Here is a 17,185-nt window from a genome sequence, read left to right as displayed (position 1 = left end):
GCCCAGGAAATAAGGCATCTGTGGAGGATGGATAGGGTGCTTATTGTACCTGTTGTTCTCTCCTGTACAGGTGTGATACCACACACGCTACACAAAAGCCTGGGAACATTACAATTGAGTAGAAATACATACATAACACTACAGAAGGCCACTATATTGAATACATGCCATATTGTTAGGAAATTTCTTAATACAGACACTGATACTGACACACTTATTTAATTTGTTTTGGTTGCTATGCCTTGACTCTGGTCCGGCATAGTACGCAGCCACCGGTTTAAACCGAGTATTACCCACTAAACCCAACACAATAATAATAATAATTCTGAAAAATTTATAAAATTTAAAGAACATAGATTAATATTAAAATTGTTTATGAATAAATCACTAACTAATATCACTGAAGAAAATTTAATAAGTTAGTAATTAAATTATTGTTAGTTAATTGCTTTTTATAAAATTTATAATCATTGAATTTGTAAGCTGGAATTAACATGTAATATAGAAAAATCACACCTTCCTTGCTCTTTCCAGCAGTAACTGTTTAATAAACAACTAATATCTTATATATTGTACATTTATAAATAATTATTACAGTGTCAACAAAACAAATGAATAAATAAGAACAAATATATTCAAAAATGCTTATAATAAATAACATAATAAACTAGGCAAAAAATAAAAATATCTTGCAAAATTTAAAGTTATATTATTACATGTATTATTGGTTGCCACTTGTTTTTAAGGGGTTATCTACAAGGGTCGTTCAAGGTTAAATGAGACTTATTTCTACAGACCAAAAGGAGTGTTGAAAACATGTATAAACTATGTCAATTTTTTGAAATACTCTCCATCTGTATGTAGACACTGTTCCCAGCAGTGGGGTAGATTCCTGATACTTTCTCATAGAAAGAAGTGGGCTGATGTCATAGCCAGCACAGCACAGGTGATGCTGCAGTTCATCATCTGTCTGGAATTTCATTCCTTCTAGGTGCTCTTTAAGGTGCCCAAATAAATGATAACTGCTGTGAGCTAATTGCCTTTGATATGATACCGATTCAGAAGCTGCTCACATGTCTCCTTGCGTACCCACTTCTGATCACGTGTCAGCTGTCAGGGTACCCATCTTGCAGAACGGTTAAGTGCTTGTGGATGATTTTCTCAACACTACCGACACTGATGGACACTTCATCTGCAATGTGTCTCACTTGCTGGTTCTCCAGGATGACTTGCTCAACTTATGTGATATTCACTGGCATTACTGCAGTTGGATGAACATGTTCATGTCCTTCATTTGTCACCAGCTCTCGTCCTTTGCCAAATTGTCAACACCATTCATACACTCTTGCCTGCAATAGCATTTGTTTCCCATGCTGTGCACTCAATCTTCTCAAAATTTCAGCTGGTTTAATCTTTTCCTTCACAAGATATTGATTATGCACCACTGTTCCATTATTGCAAACACATTACCTTCCACCATGATTGCTAAAACTGCTACGCATGCACAAAATATGTCATGATTGCTACCAAAATCTTGGTATGGATAATGCTACTCCCTCTTCAGGTTTTACCATGCTACAATTACTTTTCAAAATTATAGGCCTAAAAGTCTCCTTTAACCTTGAATGACCCTCGTAATATTGATTACCATGCCATGGATATGAATTCTTTACTATTAATGCAGCCTCCTTTTAACTGTTGTGGTAAATATCTCAAACACCTCCATTGTCATTAGTTTGTAGTTATCGAATGTGTGTTTTAAAAGATTTTCCTGTGTGTACTGTGGCAATACCTTGTTCGCTTGCATATTGTGCTGGAGCTGTACTATGTTTTTATTCATTTTATAGTAGTGTTCCTTCAGCCTTTTCATCTAGGATCTATTTGTTGAGCCTATATATGTCAGATTTCTATTGAATCTGCTGTCTTAAAGAGGTATGGGATATACCTTAGGAGTTTTGCTGTCTTCCATCTTATCCTTATCATTGGTGAGTAGTTTATATGGTTGGATTATTTATATGCTAAACCTGCATTTAATTGTTTAGCTATGTCCCTGTAAGTTGTACTCTGTCTGGGGTTGAAGTCAACTACTGTGCATTTACGATTTCTTAATTTTGTTTATGGTTGCATTCCTATGGTCCAACTACATGGTATTTTAACATCCTCTTCTATGGTACATGCTGACATAGCAATAGCACATTGTTACAGTTGTAAATTAATACCTATCTATTTTATATATTCTAACTCTTGCATAGTAACTCCTTGATGTTAGAGCAATGTATATAGGTCCTTTTTTATCATAAATGCTACCATTTATAAATATAGTCATCTTTAGATTGCTGATGATATGAAAGTGGATATTGATTAAGTATGTGGTATACATTAATGTGTGGCCATCCATGAACTGAATATGATCTAGGAAGTGGGCCTTACTATTGCTTTCCTCATTGAGTTTTAATGTAAGACCATACTGATTGTTGTTGAATTACTGTGTATATTATAAAATTTATATTATAATTACTTTATATAAGATAAATGCATGCAGTATAAACACATCAAACTGATCTTAGATAAAAGTTTGAATTAAAATTTTTAAATTATAAGATACACTAGATAAAATATGGAAATTATTTTTTGTTTGTTTTAGGAAACGCAGACTAAATTGGAACATACACTTTTAAGATTACAACAGACAAGAGAAGAAGCAGAACAAGTACGTAAAGATTGTCAGGAAATGATTAGACGTTATCAAGAAGCTGAAGAAATCAAGTCAGTGAATTTAGATCACCAACTTCGGGAAAAACTTAGTGAATTAGAAGTTCAAAAGCAAGAAAGATCTGATCAAGAGGAGGTATAAAAATTATGTTCTGTTTTGTGATTAAAGTATTCTTAAAAATCTAAAAGTGAATTATTCAAAAATAATAAGTATGTGAAATTTAAATTTCAGAATTATATTTGATAATGAGTTGTTGTCAAATAAAACTTGTAAAATTTAAAATAAATTAATGTTAAATTTAATAGTTTGGAAACTTTTCAAAAAATTAAAATATCAAATATTTGGTAAAATATGTTCATCATGATCATTATTCAAGAAAATACACTAGAACTTTAATTATATGAGGTGGACTGATGCTACTTCAGATAGAACTCAAATAAAATGGAGAGTAACAGCCATTTTGGAATAAGGTGATATATATGGAAAGGACAATAACAGATCTTACTTGTTAGTAAACATCTTTTTATTTACACTTGTATACAGTCAAACCTCAGGTTACGAATGTCTCAAGGTTTACAAACAGTTCAGTTTATGAACAAAATTCTGAATGCCAGATTTGCTCCAGTTGCCTTACAATAACTTTGTTTTTGGACATGCTACTTGGCAGAGCCAAGTAGCTTGTTCAAAAACAAAGTTATTGTTATTGGTTGGACATAGACTTTCTTCTTGAACAAGCTACTTGGCTCTGCCAAGTATCTTGGTCAAGAAGAAAGTCTGTGCCCAACCAATCAATGACAGGACTACTGATTCAGTAGTAGTGCTAACATTCACCTCATGTCATTAAATGTCACAACACTAACCATGTTATTATTCAAATTAGATTCCAATGTTCATGTGGGTGATTGGTTAACAAGCAATTTGACTGTGAACAAATTGGACAACAAACAATTTCACAAAAGATTTTTATGTTCAGACAACAAACATATGTTCGGATAATGAACACCTCACAAGAAACACAGAACAAACACAAGAAGAAGCAATGTAAAATAGTGAATCCTGATTGGTCTTCCCTTGTCTCCATGTGACAGTTTGAATCCTTTTGGAGTGTGGGAGACATCAACATTGACACTGAACTCAATACTGATCGGATAGTATTCCTCTGAACTTTGAACTTTCTCTTGTAATTCTAGCCTTTCATTTACTTTTCTGACAAAGAATTTTTTTTATAGTTTTTGTGAGACTGTCAGGCAGGCACTCATTAAGTTTTCCATAGGTTTTTATTTTTGAAAGGTGAGAGTTTAACCATCCCATTGGATATTTGTTATTGTTTTAACACCAAATTTTGAATTTCATCCGGGTCTCATATTTATATAAATTTTTCGTGCGCTAGTTGATTTCTGTTCTCTGAATTTTTGTAAGTGCTTTTCTGAACTTTTTATTTAAAAAAGAAACTGATAATATTATGGAGCCTAAAAAGAGTGGCGTTTTAAGAATTGTTCTCTCCACAGAACCCAAACAAGAGGTAATAGCCAAGGTAGAAACTGGGCAGAGGATGTTTTATGTTGCTAGGCAGTATGGCTTGAACAGGTTTATAGTAGGCACAATATTAGCTAAGAAAGATATAATCAAAAAGATTCAAGCATCTAAAGGAGTAATGAAAATCAAATCTGATAAATAAAGAAAATTGAAGAGCTCATAATAAAACCCGAAACTGATCTGACTACAGAACTCCAAGAACTGTTAAATGAAGAACAAGAAACTCAGTGAGATGTGTTTTCTTCTGAAAAAGAAGACAAAAGAGGACCAATGCCAACATCTGCTATTAAAGATCTTTTGAAGAAGTGGGAAAATGTCAGAACAAAGGTCTTAGAAAAGCATCCAAACCAGGTTTGGAATAATAGGCTTGGGAATCTCTACAATGACAATGTTATTAATTACTTCCAAAAAATCCTGAAAAGGAGAGAAAAGCGAATGACATTAGACAGATTCTTTAATCCCCACTAATGGAGAAAACATGACTGATAAAAAATGCAAGATTGTGTATGTAATTATTTTTATTATTACATATAAATAAACATAGTAAGAAAGTATATAATTTTTTATTTTTTGGGGGTCTCCAGAACAAAATCAAATTCCTATAAAAATCTATGGTAAATTGATAATCAGTTAACAAACAATTCAGGTAGCAAACATGGTCTTGGAACAGATTATGTTCATCAACTGATCACCCACTGTGCTTTTGGTTTTCAGTACACGTCACAATTCAACTTAAATCTAATTAATTAATAAAAACCACATTAAATTGACATTTGCATAATATAAATGAATACAATAATTTGTATCTAAAGATGTTTAACACAAATTAAATAACAAAAATTTATTAATATATTATACATTATTATAATAATGTTTAATATAATATTTATTAATACTAGGTAGCCTGTTAATTAAAATTAAAAACAATAAAATAATAATTAAAACTCTGGTTTTTACACTGAAACTGAAACTAAAATTTAAAATAAAATTAAAATTTAAATCAAAATTAAAGCAATCGAAACATAATATTTTGGAAAGTATGATAAAGTACTTGTTGTCGGTCTTGATTGATTTGGTTATATTTCATCCAGACAGAATATTTTGCTTTTAATATATATTATATATATATACGAGGGGGACCCAAAAAAAACTGAGCTGAGAGCATACTGCCAGGACGTAGTAGAGAGTTCTCCCGTTACATGGGGTTAGTAGAGACCTTCACGAAACAGCTGTGCAAACAGCATCAGTTTGTAGGTTTACATTTGAGCATAGTCTTGTGTTTCTCTTACTGTTATTTTGTTCCACCTGTGAAGTTCTGGGCATCCTTCAACATCTCAAAACGATGAAAACGTTGAAAAAATCTGCCAAAAAAGTGTTAAGATGTCTGCGAAAGGATGTGCAAAGGAAATGCCCGGAACTTTGGTGATCAGGTGACTGGTTCCTTCATCACAACAATGCCCCCGTACACACGGCATTACGAGTGACCCACTATTTGGCCTCTTGAGGATGGTGTGTCGTTCCCTATCCTCTGTATTCACCAGATCTAGCCCCGTGCGACTTTTTTCTGTTTCTGAGAATGAAGAAAAATCTAAAAGGGAAGCATTTTGATGATGTGGAGGCGGTAAAAACAGCTTCCCTAAGGGCACTGGACGATATCAAGGTTGAAGAGTTCCAGAGATGCTTCAAACACTGGGGAAAAAGACTTCACAAGTACATCGCATCTAACGGAGAGTACTTTGAAGGTAACTGAAGAAATTTTGTAAAAAAGTTAACAAATAAAGTTTTTATACAAAAAATCTAGTTATTTTTGGGTCTCCCCACGTATATATATATATATATAGTAGAACCTAGTTTAACGAGCATAATTCATTCCAGGATCTTACTTGTGTTTAATCGAGTTCACCTGAATTTTGCAAGGTGCATCAAATTATTTATTGAAAATGATGGAAATCATATTGAAAATGTTATTTATTAATATTAGAATCAAATAAAATTATTTTGTTTTAAAAGTATGTGTTAATCCTTATGTACCCACACTTTGTGGACACCATGTACAGTACATTGTTAAGGAGTGTGAATCATCATTGGGTTTTCTTCTAGCACGGAATGAACCAACCTGGAATGCAAATTTGATTTGCAGAAAACAATAAAAATCACAGATAATATGTCTGATAAACATACCAAATGATATGCCAAATTCTTGGGCTATGTATCAATAAATGCTATAATTAAGTATTAAAAATTAAATAATTTGACTAGAGGAAAGGCAGTTATGCTGCCATCTCGTATTAAATTTAATAATTATAAGTAAATAATTTTTAATTTAGACATTTTTAAAATTTAATTTAGAATTGGTCATTAAATTTAATATGAGATGGCAGCATAACTGCCTACCTCTAGTCATATTAATTAATTTCTAATATTTAATTATAGTCTTTACATAGTCCAAGAATTTGGCATATTGTTTGACATGTTTATTATATAATGGGTAATGGTTGTTGATGTGTTCACACATATTATGCATAAACAAGTTTAGAAAAATGTTTGATCACAAGTGACATTATGATGCTAGCAGAACAAGTGCTAAACACAGACTGATGGAGCATATGCACAATCTGGGATTTCCCTCTTTTCATTACTTGTTATGCAAAACATTGCTCATTAAGCAAGTCTCTTTTTACAATTTTGTTCTGCTTGTTATGCAAGGTGCTTGTTAAGCAAGGTTCCACTGTACATATATATAATATTATCTATATCTATTCTATATTATATTATATTGCATTTGTAGGAATTTTTATGCATGAAATGCTGGTAAAAAGATAAAGCTTTGTTTTGGATTAATCCATTTTACATTGTTTCATATGGGAAAATTTGGTTTGGTTTGAGAACAAATTGGTTTCTGAACAACTTTTAGGAATGAATTAAGTTTGTTAACCGAGGTTTGACTGTATATGCATTTTGTCATTCCATACATACTGAAGAGAGATACCACAACAGTGCTATCTCTTTAGTATAGATGTAAAGTTTATCTCTAAGTAATAAAGACAATGTAGCATCCATCCTCTTACACAATTCTGCATTTCTCTCATATATGTCTGTTTTACTTGGAGATATAAACTTTCCATCTATACTGAAGAAGGATACTACAATATAGTGGTATCTGAAATGCATATATATATAAGTGGAAATAAAAGTAAGGTTTGTTATTGTTCTAGGTATGAAATTATTTGACTGTTAAAAATTGGGATAAGAACAGAGTTTGGATCAGCATTTAACTGATGATAAAAAAGTCCTATAAAATAATACTAAACCTGACCCATATTTTTTAAATTCAGATATAAGAAAATACAATTTGTTCAGTGAATAATAAAAAGTTGTTCAATAATTGATAATTCAATAAACTTAGTGTAGAATTAATCACTTACTTTTCAGAGTAGCTACTGCCTATCTAATACTAGATATCCATCAATTTTTACCACAATGTTACCTCACTTAAAAAGTTTTAATTTAAACTTACTACAACCCTACTTTTATACCAATGAAAATTTACCAACTTTAAGTTTTACAAGCTATTGAGTATATGTTAAACTGATAATCACACAAGGATTGTAAGAAAGATATATTTTGGGTTTGCATTTTATCTGAAATCTACTTCAGTAATTTAAAAAATTATAATAAAAATAATCTCTTCTCTTGTGCAATTTTTATATAAACTTTACCTGTTATAGATAGAATATCTATATTCATTGTCTTTCTGATAGAATATAATCAGTGTTACAGTTAACCAAATATCAAATTTATTGATATATTCATTGTCTAACAGATAAAGTTTATATAAAAATTATATATAAATGTATATAATTTATATATATATATATATATAATTTTATATATATATATAAAAAGTCCTGATCTGGTAAAATTATAAAAATATCTATTAATGATTTATTTTGTATTTTTAAAATATATAAGAAAGAAAGAAAAAAAATCTATTTTGAGAAAAAAAAAAACATTAAATAATAATACTTATAAAATCATATTATATTTTACTGTAATTGGGTTGCAATTTGAAAAAGTTATACATCTATTAATTTCCATTGTCATCCCGTCTGTTGTCTGTTCTTAATCTCAAGAACGGTGTTAGATAGATGAAAATCAAGACACGATATGGCAAGCTTAGGAGCAAGAAGCCCCAATTAACTATATATGATTTCAATTCAAAAATTTTCCCCGTAATGGAGTTATGTAGATGACTAGCACAAATGTTGTTTTCAGGAAAAGTATGATGTACAGGGGCAAGACACTACTAATTTGAGATAGAGAACATATACAGTATTTTAAATTAAATTAATAAAATAAATTAAGAATACGATTAAAAATTGTAGTCTGGCAATGTGACAATGCCACAATAAATAATTGCTCATTAATTTTCAGAAATTTTCAGTAAATTCAATAAACATGAATAATTTTATTACTGAAACTATATATAGTTTTCAATAATGAAAACAATATAATTATCAAAAATGCATATTTATTAATTTTATTAAAATTATAGTCTCATTTTAAAATTATTTTCTATTCTTTATAATTTCTATTTTCTATTATAATTCATAATTTTATAATTTTAATCTTATAAGTATAGTTTCACTAAAAATTTTTTTAATGAGATAAATAAAATTTTAGGTTTATCAATTGGTCAGACATGAATTAGAAGCATTAAAAAAGAAACATAAATTAACTATTGAAGAAAACAATCAACTTACAGTAAAGGTATGCAAAAGTTTTGATTATTTAAGAAACAATAGTGTATGTTGTTTTACTTCATTTAATTACTAAAATATTATTTAAGTAAAAAAAATTAATGGTATCATTGTAATTTATAAATTTTGTATGCAATTCTGTACTACTAAATTATTAAATGAGTTAAATAATGAGTTAAATGAGTTAAATTATTAAATGAGTTAAATGAGTTTTAGCTACTGTGAGGGCCCGGATTTAAGATTCGAATATTTTTATTCATTTTCATCTACTGTTTTTGCTTCAGAACCAAAACAATTTTATAAAAGTTAGGGTTAACTCAGAAAGAGAAAAACAACCAACAAATTTTCTCATAAAAATTGCTCATAAAACTCTGTTCCCACGAGGATACTTCCTTGTAGAAGATGAGTTAACTGTTGTGTCATAATTTTGTCACTTCGCACACTATTGGTCAAAGAAGATCATCACCTGTGACGTACATGGGGAAATCTCGAAAAGAGAGCCCCCATATAAAAAACAAGTGAGATGACGACACAAAGGGGGAAAAGTTATTTTTCTATACTGTGAGTGTGCCCATGGATTACCTGCCTCTTGTCGCCACCGTCTTCAATAGACTTTGATTACAACTTTGACTTTGAATTTTGGACTGAATTATGAACTTGGGAAGAACCAGAACTCGGATCAACTCGACATCAATGTTATAACTAGAGGTATTTATTCTACTCGCGAGAGTATGTAAGCTCTCTCTCGAATATTTCCAACTCGCGATTAGGGTCGCAACTAATATATATTTTGTCTGCTATCAACCCGAAACCTATGAATTAAGATTGAAAATCCCAAGAGGGAACTGTAACCTCGATTCCCTTATTTAATTATATATGTAAAAATGTTCAACAATAAACGGGTATATTGTTAATGAACTTGGATTGGTGTGCGTTTCTTCCGACATTATCATCTCTAAACTGAACCCGAAGTTCTCCACGAGATCGCTCGTGATAATTCCTCCTCAAATTAAATGCATATCTATCCGCTAAGAAATTGATATATTGGTGTCAGATCCTGACGTGAAATAAGGATCTAGCGATCCTTAACTAAAACCCTTCTGCTCAAAAGAACTCATCCTTTAGACAAGCGAGACCGGACCTTGTTACTTATGATAGGAAAGTGACACACCAGCTGTTAAACTTCTTAAATTAATTGCTGCAGGTAGTTAAGTTCAGAACATCTGCATGGCCACCTGGGTGATAATTGTGAGTCATTTTGTTATGTTCTATCAAGTAACAGGTGGAGATTCTTGTCAATTGGCTACTGATTTGTACATTGTAATAAAGGTGGCACTGAATAATCCCCTGTTGTGAGGGGAGAACTTCCAGAGATGTTTAAGTCACCTTTTGAAGTGACGCAGTACACTTATAGGTCAAAAGGTCTAACTTTAACACAACTGGAGGAAAAAAAGGAAATAATGATAAAAATAAAAATTTACCGACATGTCAACATTTACACGGGAGTCCAAATTTTCACAATACTATTAATTTGTGATATACAGTAATACCCCGAACTTACATGATAGGTGGGACCGAGCGGTAACCGTGTAAGTCGAATTCGCATAAGTCGGGGTATAATTTCGCATATAAATACATACAAATAATTTTTAATTGGGGCCGGAAACTAAAGAAAACAATAATTTAGAAAAAAATGTTTAATAAAATCGTAGATAATACATATGTATAACAAATTAGGCCTATATTATTTTACACAATTTTTCACATTTACTTGATTATTACGCCATAATTTTAACATTGTTTCCATCTCAGCGATAATACTGTGACGTTTACGAATGATGCTTGAATTTAAAGATTGAGCATTTTTCACAGCTTCGAGAATTTTTTCTTTGCCTTTTATAATTGTTCTGACTGACAATTCCGGTAGATCAAACTTCTTTGCCAATTCACAAATTTTCATTTTTGTATCGAAGTCTTTAAAAATGGGTACATTCGTAGTCAAACGAGTTAAATGTGTTAGTAACGAATCGTTCGAAAAGTCTAACAAAATAGGAATAACGATGACGTCATTCTCGTTTAACTGATTCGACTTTACGAACATACCCAATGTTAACTTTACATTTCAAAGATAAAGTTTTTCTTTTCTTGTTTGATGCAGAAGAATTAGTTCTACTTCGTTTGAATGACATAGTAGAGTCTGTCAAGTCTCCGTAGATATAACAAACACAGAAATAAATAACACAAAATAAATTGTAGCTATGTGTGGATTCCGCGTGACACATCCAAACATGTAAGCTGAACAATAGTGTGGGGGGAGTAAGTAATCAAGGGTTGCGTGGCGCTCAAACAAAAGACGAATCGATGAGATTTGAAAATCGCGTAACTCCGGGTATTACTGTATAATATATTATTTTTTCTGCCATAATAATTAAGTTTTTTCTGTACCCCTAAACAACCTATCGCATACCCCTAGGGGTATGCATACCATTGGTTGAGAATCTCTGACTTATAGGATAAATAATGTTGAAAGATAACATTTGTTATATTTATAAAATCAAAATTTAGTTTTAAATAAATTATTTATTTTATTTAAAATATTAAAATACAATTTAATTATTATATTTTAACTAGATTAATATTTTGGAAAAAGAGAGATTAGATCATGAACAAATTGTAAGTAAATTAAAAGAGCAACAAAGTATTTTGAGACAAGAAGTTGTAGATCTTTCAGGACGTTTAGCAGAAATGGAAAATTTGAAGATTCAGTTGGAACGGTATGGTTTAGTTATAGTTAATATAAAATACTAAAAATAAAAAATTTATTATCCCACTTATTTCACACTTCATTAAATACATACGGGTGTAAACTTCACATAGAGACCATGAATATTTAAAATAAACACACATCAAAAGAATTTGAGAAAGCTATACCCTGCTTATATATTACCAAAATATAGTACATTCAACCAGATCAAAAATGTCAGACATACATATATTAGTTTATTCTACTGTGGTCACTGTGGTAATGTACCATGGTCTTAAAGTATAATCACAAACAAACACAATCAAATGCACACAAATCAGAGTGCCTGACATAGAATAGAACTATTATAATAAAAGGCATTTGACAACAATCAGGTAGGCTGACACAACACACTAAAAACAACAGAACACCCAAAATTAATCAATGAGATTAAAAAAATATTCAAGAAAATTAAAATCCATACAAAACATGAATGCTATGGTCTCGAGCAGTGATTTTCAACCAGGGTGCTGCAACAACACTTCAAAATCCAATGAAATAGTGCTGAGCAGTAATATAATAATACTTGTACATATTACTTAAGAGAGTGAAAAATTCAATAACTCAACATTGATAAAGAATTAGGGATGCTGCAAGAAAAAATTACCAAGAGAAAAAAATATTATCTACAGTGATAACTTCAAGTTATGAAATTAATTTCTGATCTGTATGTCATGTTTACTTCATAACTCCTTCTCAGTCTAATTTCCCCCCCCCCAGTTGACTTATTCATAAAGTGTTAATTTTTATGAAAAATATGCAAAAAATTAGCTCCTACGTGTTTTTTTCTAAAAATAAAATAATTTTATTTATAATTTATATATATATAAATTATATTTCACTTTTCAGCCAAAACTACACATCGCACATGAATGATGTATGTATGTGGTAGTAGCCCCAAGTCTCCATTCGTGCACTATGGTGGTTGCGTCTCAATAGCTATAAGGGTGCGGGAGATCTGGGTTTGAAAGTGGAAGATTTTCTATTTCGATTTTAAAAATTTTCGAATTCGTATTCGAATTGGTTTGATTATAGAACGATTGTAAACGTTCCAGAAAATTGATCAAATTGAAAATAGTTCGTTTGACTGGACGTAAAAATTCTGTAATTAGTCTGGAAACAGGGGACCTAATTCTTGCATTCTGTGAAAACGGGTAAGATTGGCTATAATGTAATTATCTTAATCTTCACTATCGTTACTTTTTGCCCAGCGAAGCGGGTCCTTGCAGCTAGATTCTAGATTACTTAGAAAAACAGTCTTTTATATATAAAAAAAAAACTATATTACATACAAATGTACGAACAAATAAAAACCCAGCGAAGTGGGTCCTTGCAGCTAGTAATTTATATTATTTTAAATTAGTCTACATATATTTAATATGACAATCTTGTCATAATATGCATCACAGTGGTGTGCCATGACATTTGATAATAGGGAAGCTGTGTTTCTGTAACAAGCTGACTTCCAGGGGCAATCAGTCAGTGATGGTTTAGGGTCCATTCGTATTTGTTTGTTCGATAAGCCAGTAAAAATCACAGTGCTGTTATGGCTGCACACCTTAGAGGTATGAAGGAGTATATGTCAGAGTTGCAATTTGGCACAGAGTATTTGGTGTCAAAATCATGTGCACATAAAAAAAATCAGACTTGTAGGTAGTCAGGGGACTGAGAACTGAGTCAAAATAAAATACAAAATGACATCTTTCTATAAACAGGCACTAGTGTGAGATTTGTGCATGCATTGCTCATTGGGAAGTTGGAAATGCGAACATGCAAAATCAAATTTTGACAAATAAATTTTTGTAAAAACCCATTTACCTGTCCCATGTTAGTCCTGACATATCTCTGGTCACGACATACTGATCTTGACTGTTTGACCCAAGATATCTCGTTTCAGCATCAGAATGTTTTTGAAACTAGATGGTGCTAGTCGTTATAATTTTATATTAAAACTAACTTCCGAAATATAATTTTTTTTCTTTTTACATTTATTAATATATTTATTTGGTTTCTGCAAAATAAAAAAAAATTTCGGATGACACAATCGCCACAATTATTTTTTTCAAAAATGGGAAATTTTCGTTTGGCATCAACAAAAATTCAACCCAGGACGGCATGCAACGGAGAGAAATTTCGACATTGGATAGGTTAATTTCACTGAAAATGTGTCGTGGCCGAGGCCGGCAAAGTTTGAACTATCAGGCTCAAAACCACTGATATCAAAGAAGATTGGAAAGTGAGAGCAAGACCTGCCGTGAGCATTGAAATGATTTCACTTACCATAGCCAAGAACTTGTAAAGTACTATATTATTTTTCCGACTTCCAACGATTATTGACACTACTGTGTGCCGGAAATAGCCGTTCCCTAACGGGTACTTTACGCGGATTCGCGTTAGTGTGCCAGGCCTGGACTTTAAGCGTGCACCGAATTAAATAATGACAAAGTTTGTCAATAACAAAATCAAATATTTAATTAAACTTCTAGTAATAAACTATATACAGTATTTAGTAAAAATCAAACAATAATTTATTCAATGAAATTCAACAAGAATCAAACCGACAAACTCAAATCAATCTATTTCTAACTTAATTCTATTCCCCTTTGGAATTCGACAAAATCAAAGAATTAACTTATAAACAATAATTCTTATAAATTAAAGATCCTAATCGTCACCTCAATATACTAGGAACCTATTTCCTCAAACTCTCAAGACTTTCTATAATCGTCGATCCACAAATCGAATAAATTCAAAATCCTATCGGACACCTCTCTCGTTCACTGCTACGAAGCTCACCAAAGCTCGTTGCTATCAGGAATTCACCTCGTTCGTTTTCACTTGAGTTAGAGGCTTTATAGTGTGAGGTGACGTCACAATTCTGAATGAGATCACTCTCCTCATTTACATACTTATCTGTAACATTAAATTTTTCTTGTTTATCTGGCAGATTATTTTCCGACAATACTTCGCTAACCTTTTACATTATTCTTTTTAACAATTATCGGGATGCTTTATTTTTTTAAGGTTTAGCGATTCCTAACTGGGTTGTGGGGTCTCCCCTCCCTTTTCGTCGGTGCGGACTTACTTTTTTCCGCTCGGGAAGCGCAAGTGTGCGCGAGTTTTTCTACGGCGCTTTTCTTTTGTCGGTGAGTTGGTTTTTCTTCTATTTTTAAGTTACTAAGGTGAATGGTGAGGAAACCTTTGTCTTAACTAAACATAAGCCCCAAACAAAATATAATGAAAGCAAAATAAAAGTAAAATAAAAATAAAGCTCAGACTTGGTTCCTTACAAACTGATCTGTGACAATACAACCTGTCATAACCAATGGAGCCTGCCATAATTATGCCAGGACCCTGAGTACTGGTGCTGGCTTTTCCTCATTGGTTATTGCTCATTTTTCTGTTTTCCTTAGAAAACAGTGTGCAGTCTAGTCACAGACATAGTCTTGTCCCAAAAATGGCTTTGGCATTTTACTTGTTTTATTTATAATTATTTGTTTGCAAGAAAATCTATTAAAAACAATTTACATAGATTCTTTCAGATTTTGAAACGAAAGTAAGTTTTTCTGGCAAAAACAGCAAAATAATTTTTTTAACAATGTCGTCTATTGGAGAAATAGTGAAATAAACATATAGCAACAGTGAATGAGTCAGAGACATTAAAATAAAAGTTTCTAGAGCATTTTTTACAACAAATGTATGACATACGTTAACAAAAAAGCGATCACTGCATATAAATACATGGGATGCAACACTGAGAGGAAATCTGAAAGTACACATACTTTAACACTGAAAATTATAGTAAAAACTAACTTGCAGCCAAATCACAAATAATAAAGTAATACAGAACCATATAAAAACCATATAAACAACAAAATAGTTTTTCATTGTTTGTGAATAATTTTTTTTCTAAGTACAATTATATATTAATCTCACCATACAACTACAACAATGTCACGTCAACAGGAAAAGAATTCACACATATGCTTTAAAAATTGCACCTTCCAGCAGTAACTGTTTAAGAAACAAATGTTTTTGGCCATATTCAGGAACCCGTGTCAGGTATACAAAATTGAACATTGCCAAAAGAAAGTTTTCTTTAACATCATTATTTTGAAACTAATATCTTATATATTGTACATTTAAGTAAATATTAGTACAGTTTAAGTTTTACAAACCTACAAACCATTTACATTAAACCTAAAAAAATTGACCCTGACATAACACACTATATAAAAATTTTACATACTAATGTAGTCTTGTTTGAAATATAATTGTGTGCTATCAAAAAAAACTATATAAAAAATTTTAGTTTTACTGAAATATAATTCATACTGATAAAATATATAAATTTTAGTATACTTTTTATGAAAAGTATAGGAAACATCTTTATAAAGGGAGTTTTAATGAATAAAGAATATGAAATGTTTAAAATTAAGATATTTTTTAAAATAACCAATATAAATAACTAATATGAAGATGATATAAACTAATCTTGATCTATTTTTGCATTTAATTATTTAAAATATTAAATTTATGGTCAAGAATAAAATCCATTATTGTAGCTCTGAATAATAATTAACAGTAAAATGTAAGTTTTGTTTTTAAATGTTTTATTTTTACAGAGAAAAAGAAAGAGTATTAAATAGTCAAAAAGAAGTTGAGAGATTCTGCCAAGTAAATGCCGAACTTCAGTGTGATATGGAAGCTTGTCGTAATAAGGAAGGTGAATTGTTGGAGTTCACTGAAAGATTAACTGCTAAAAGTGTTGCTTTGCAATCAGAATATAGTTTATTGGAGACTAAAGTATGTACTTTTTTTTTTATTTTTTATTATTATTTATTTAATGAAATCTCATTTAGATATTTATAATGTATAATTTATAATTTTCATATATTAAATTAATTCTAAATCTAATTGCAAATATGAATGAAATAATATTTGTATTCTTTAAAATGAATTTATTCATATTATCTAAAGATAAGAATTTCAGTACTGTTCACCACTCACTATTAGATATTTTAAAAAGTGTATCAAATAGTCTTTTAAAACTACTATTTTTAATTCTGTAGTTTGTTTTTTAAATAAAACAATATATGAAATTTGAATGTAAAGGAAATATGCATACATGTCTGAAAATTACATAATGAGATAGATGTATTGACTAATACACAAATGCCAAGTAGCAAGAAATGCATTCTGTAGTGTGTTCCATAATCTGCAGTCTGGCAATACCACATCCCATGCTAAGTGTAGCAAGAAATCTGTTGCTCTTTTGTTAGGATGATGTAAGTGTGTTATCATGAAAGCACCATGGAACAAAGTGAATATCAAATTCTGTTTTAAACTTTAAAAGTGCATCTGAGATATTGA

General features: G+C 30.8%; 1 protein-coding gene across 3 annotated transcripts in view; it reads left to right on the top strand.

Moving 5' to 3' along the window:
• The window catches only part of LOC111631245 (coiled-coil domain-containing protein 186-like), a 69,768-nt gene that overhangs the window by 24,482 nt on the left and 28,101 nt on the right, over positions 1-17,185 (top strand). For all 3 annotated transcript variants that reach the window (XM_023375460.1, XM_023375459.1, XM_023375461.1), the window contains 4 exons: positions 2,645-2,848; positions 8,933-9,019; positions 11,641-11,783; positions 16,438-16,618. In XM_023375460.1, the coding sequence (XP_023231228.1) occupies positions 2,645-2,848; positions 8,933-9,019; positions 11,641-11,783; positions 16,438-16,618 (615 nt within the window). The remainder of the gene's footprint in view (positions 1-2,644; positions 2,849-8,932; positions 9,020-11,640; positions 11,784-16,437; positions 16,619-17,185) is intronic.

Source organism: Centruroides sculpturatus, unplaced genomic scaffold (genome assembly GCF_000671375.1).
Source record: "Centruroides sculpturatus isolate CEXI.00-Female unplaced genomic scaffold, Cexi_2.0 scaffold50, whole genome shotgun sequence".
Classification (NCBI taxonomy): domain Eukaryota; kingdom Metazoa; phylum Arthropoda; class Arachnida; order Scorpiones; family Buthidae; genus Centruroides; species Centruroides sculpturatus.
This window is presented reverse-complemented; position numbering and strand designations above follow the sequence as displayed.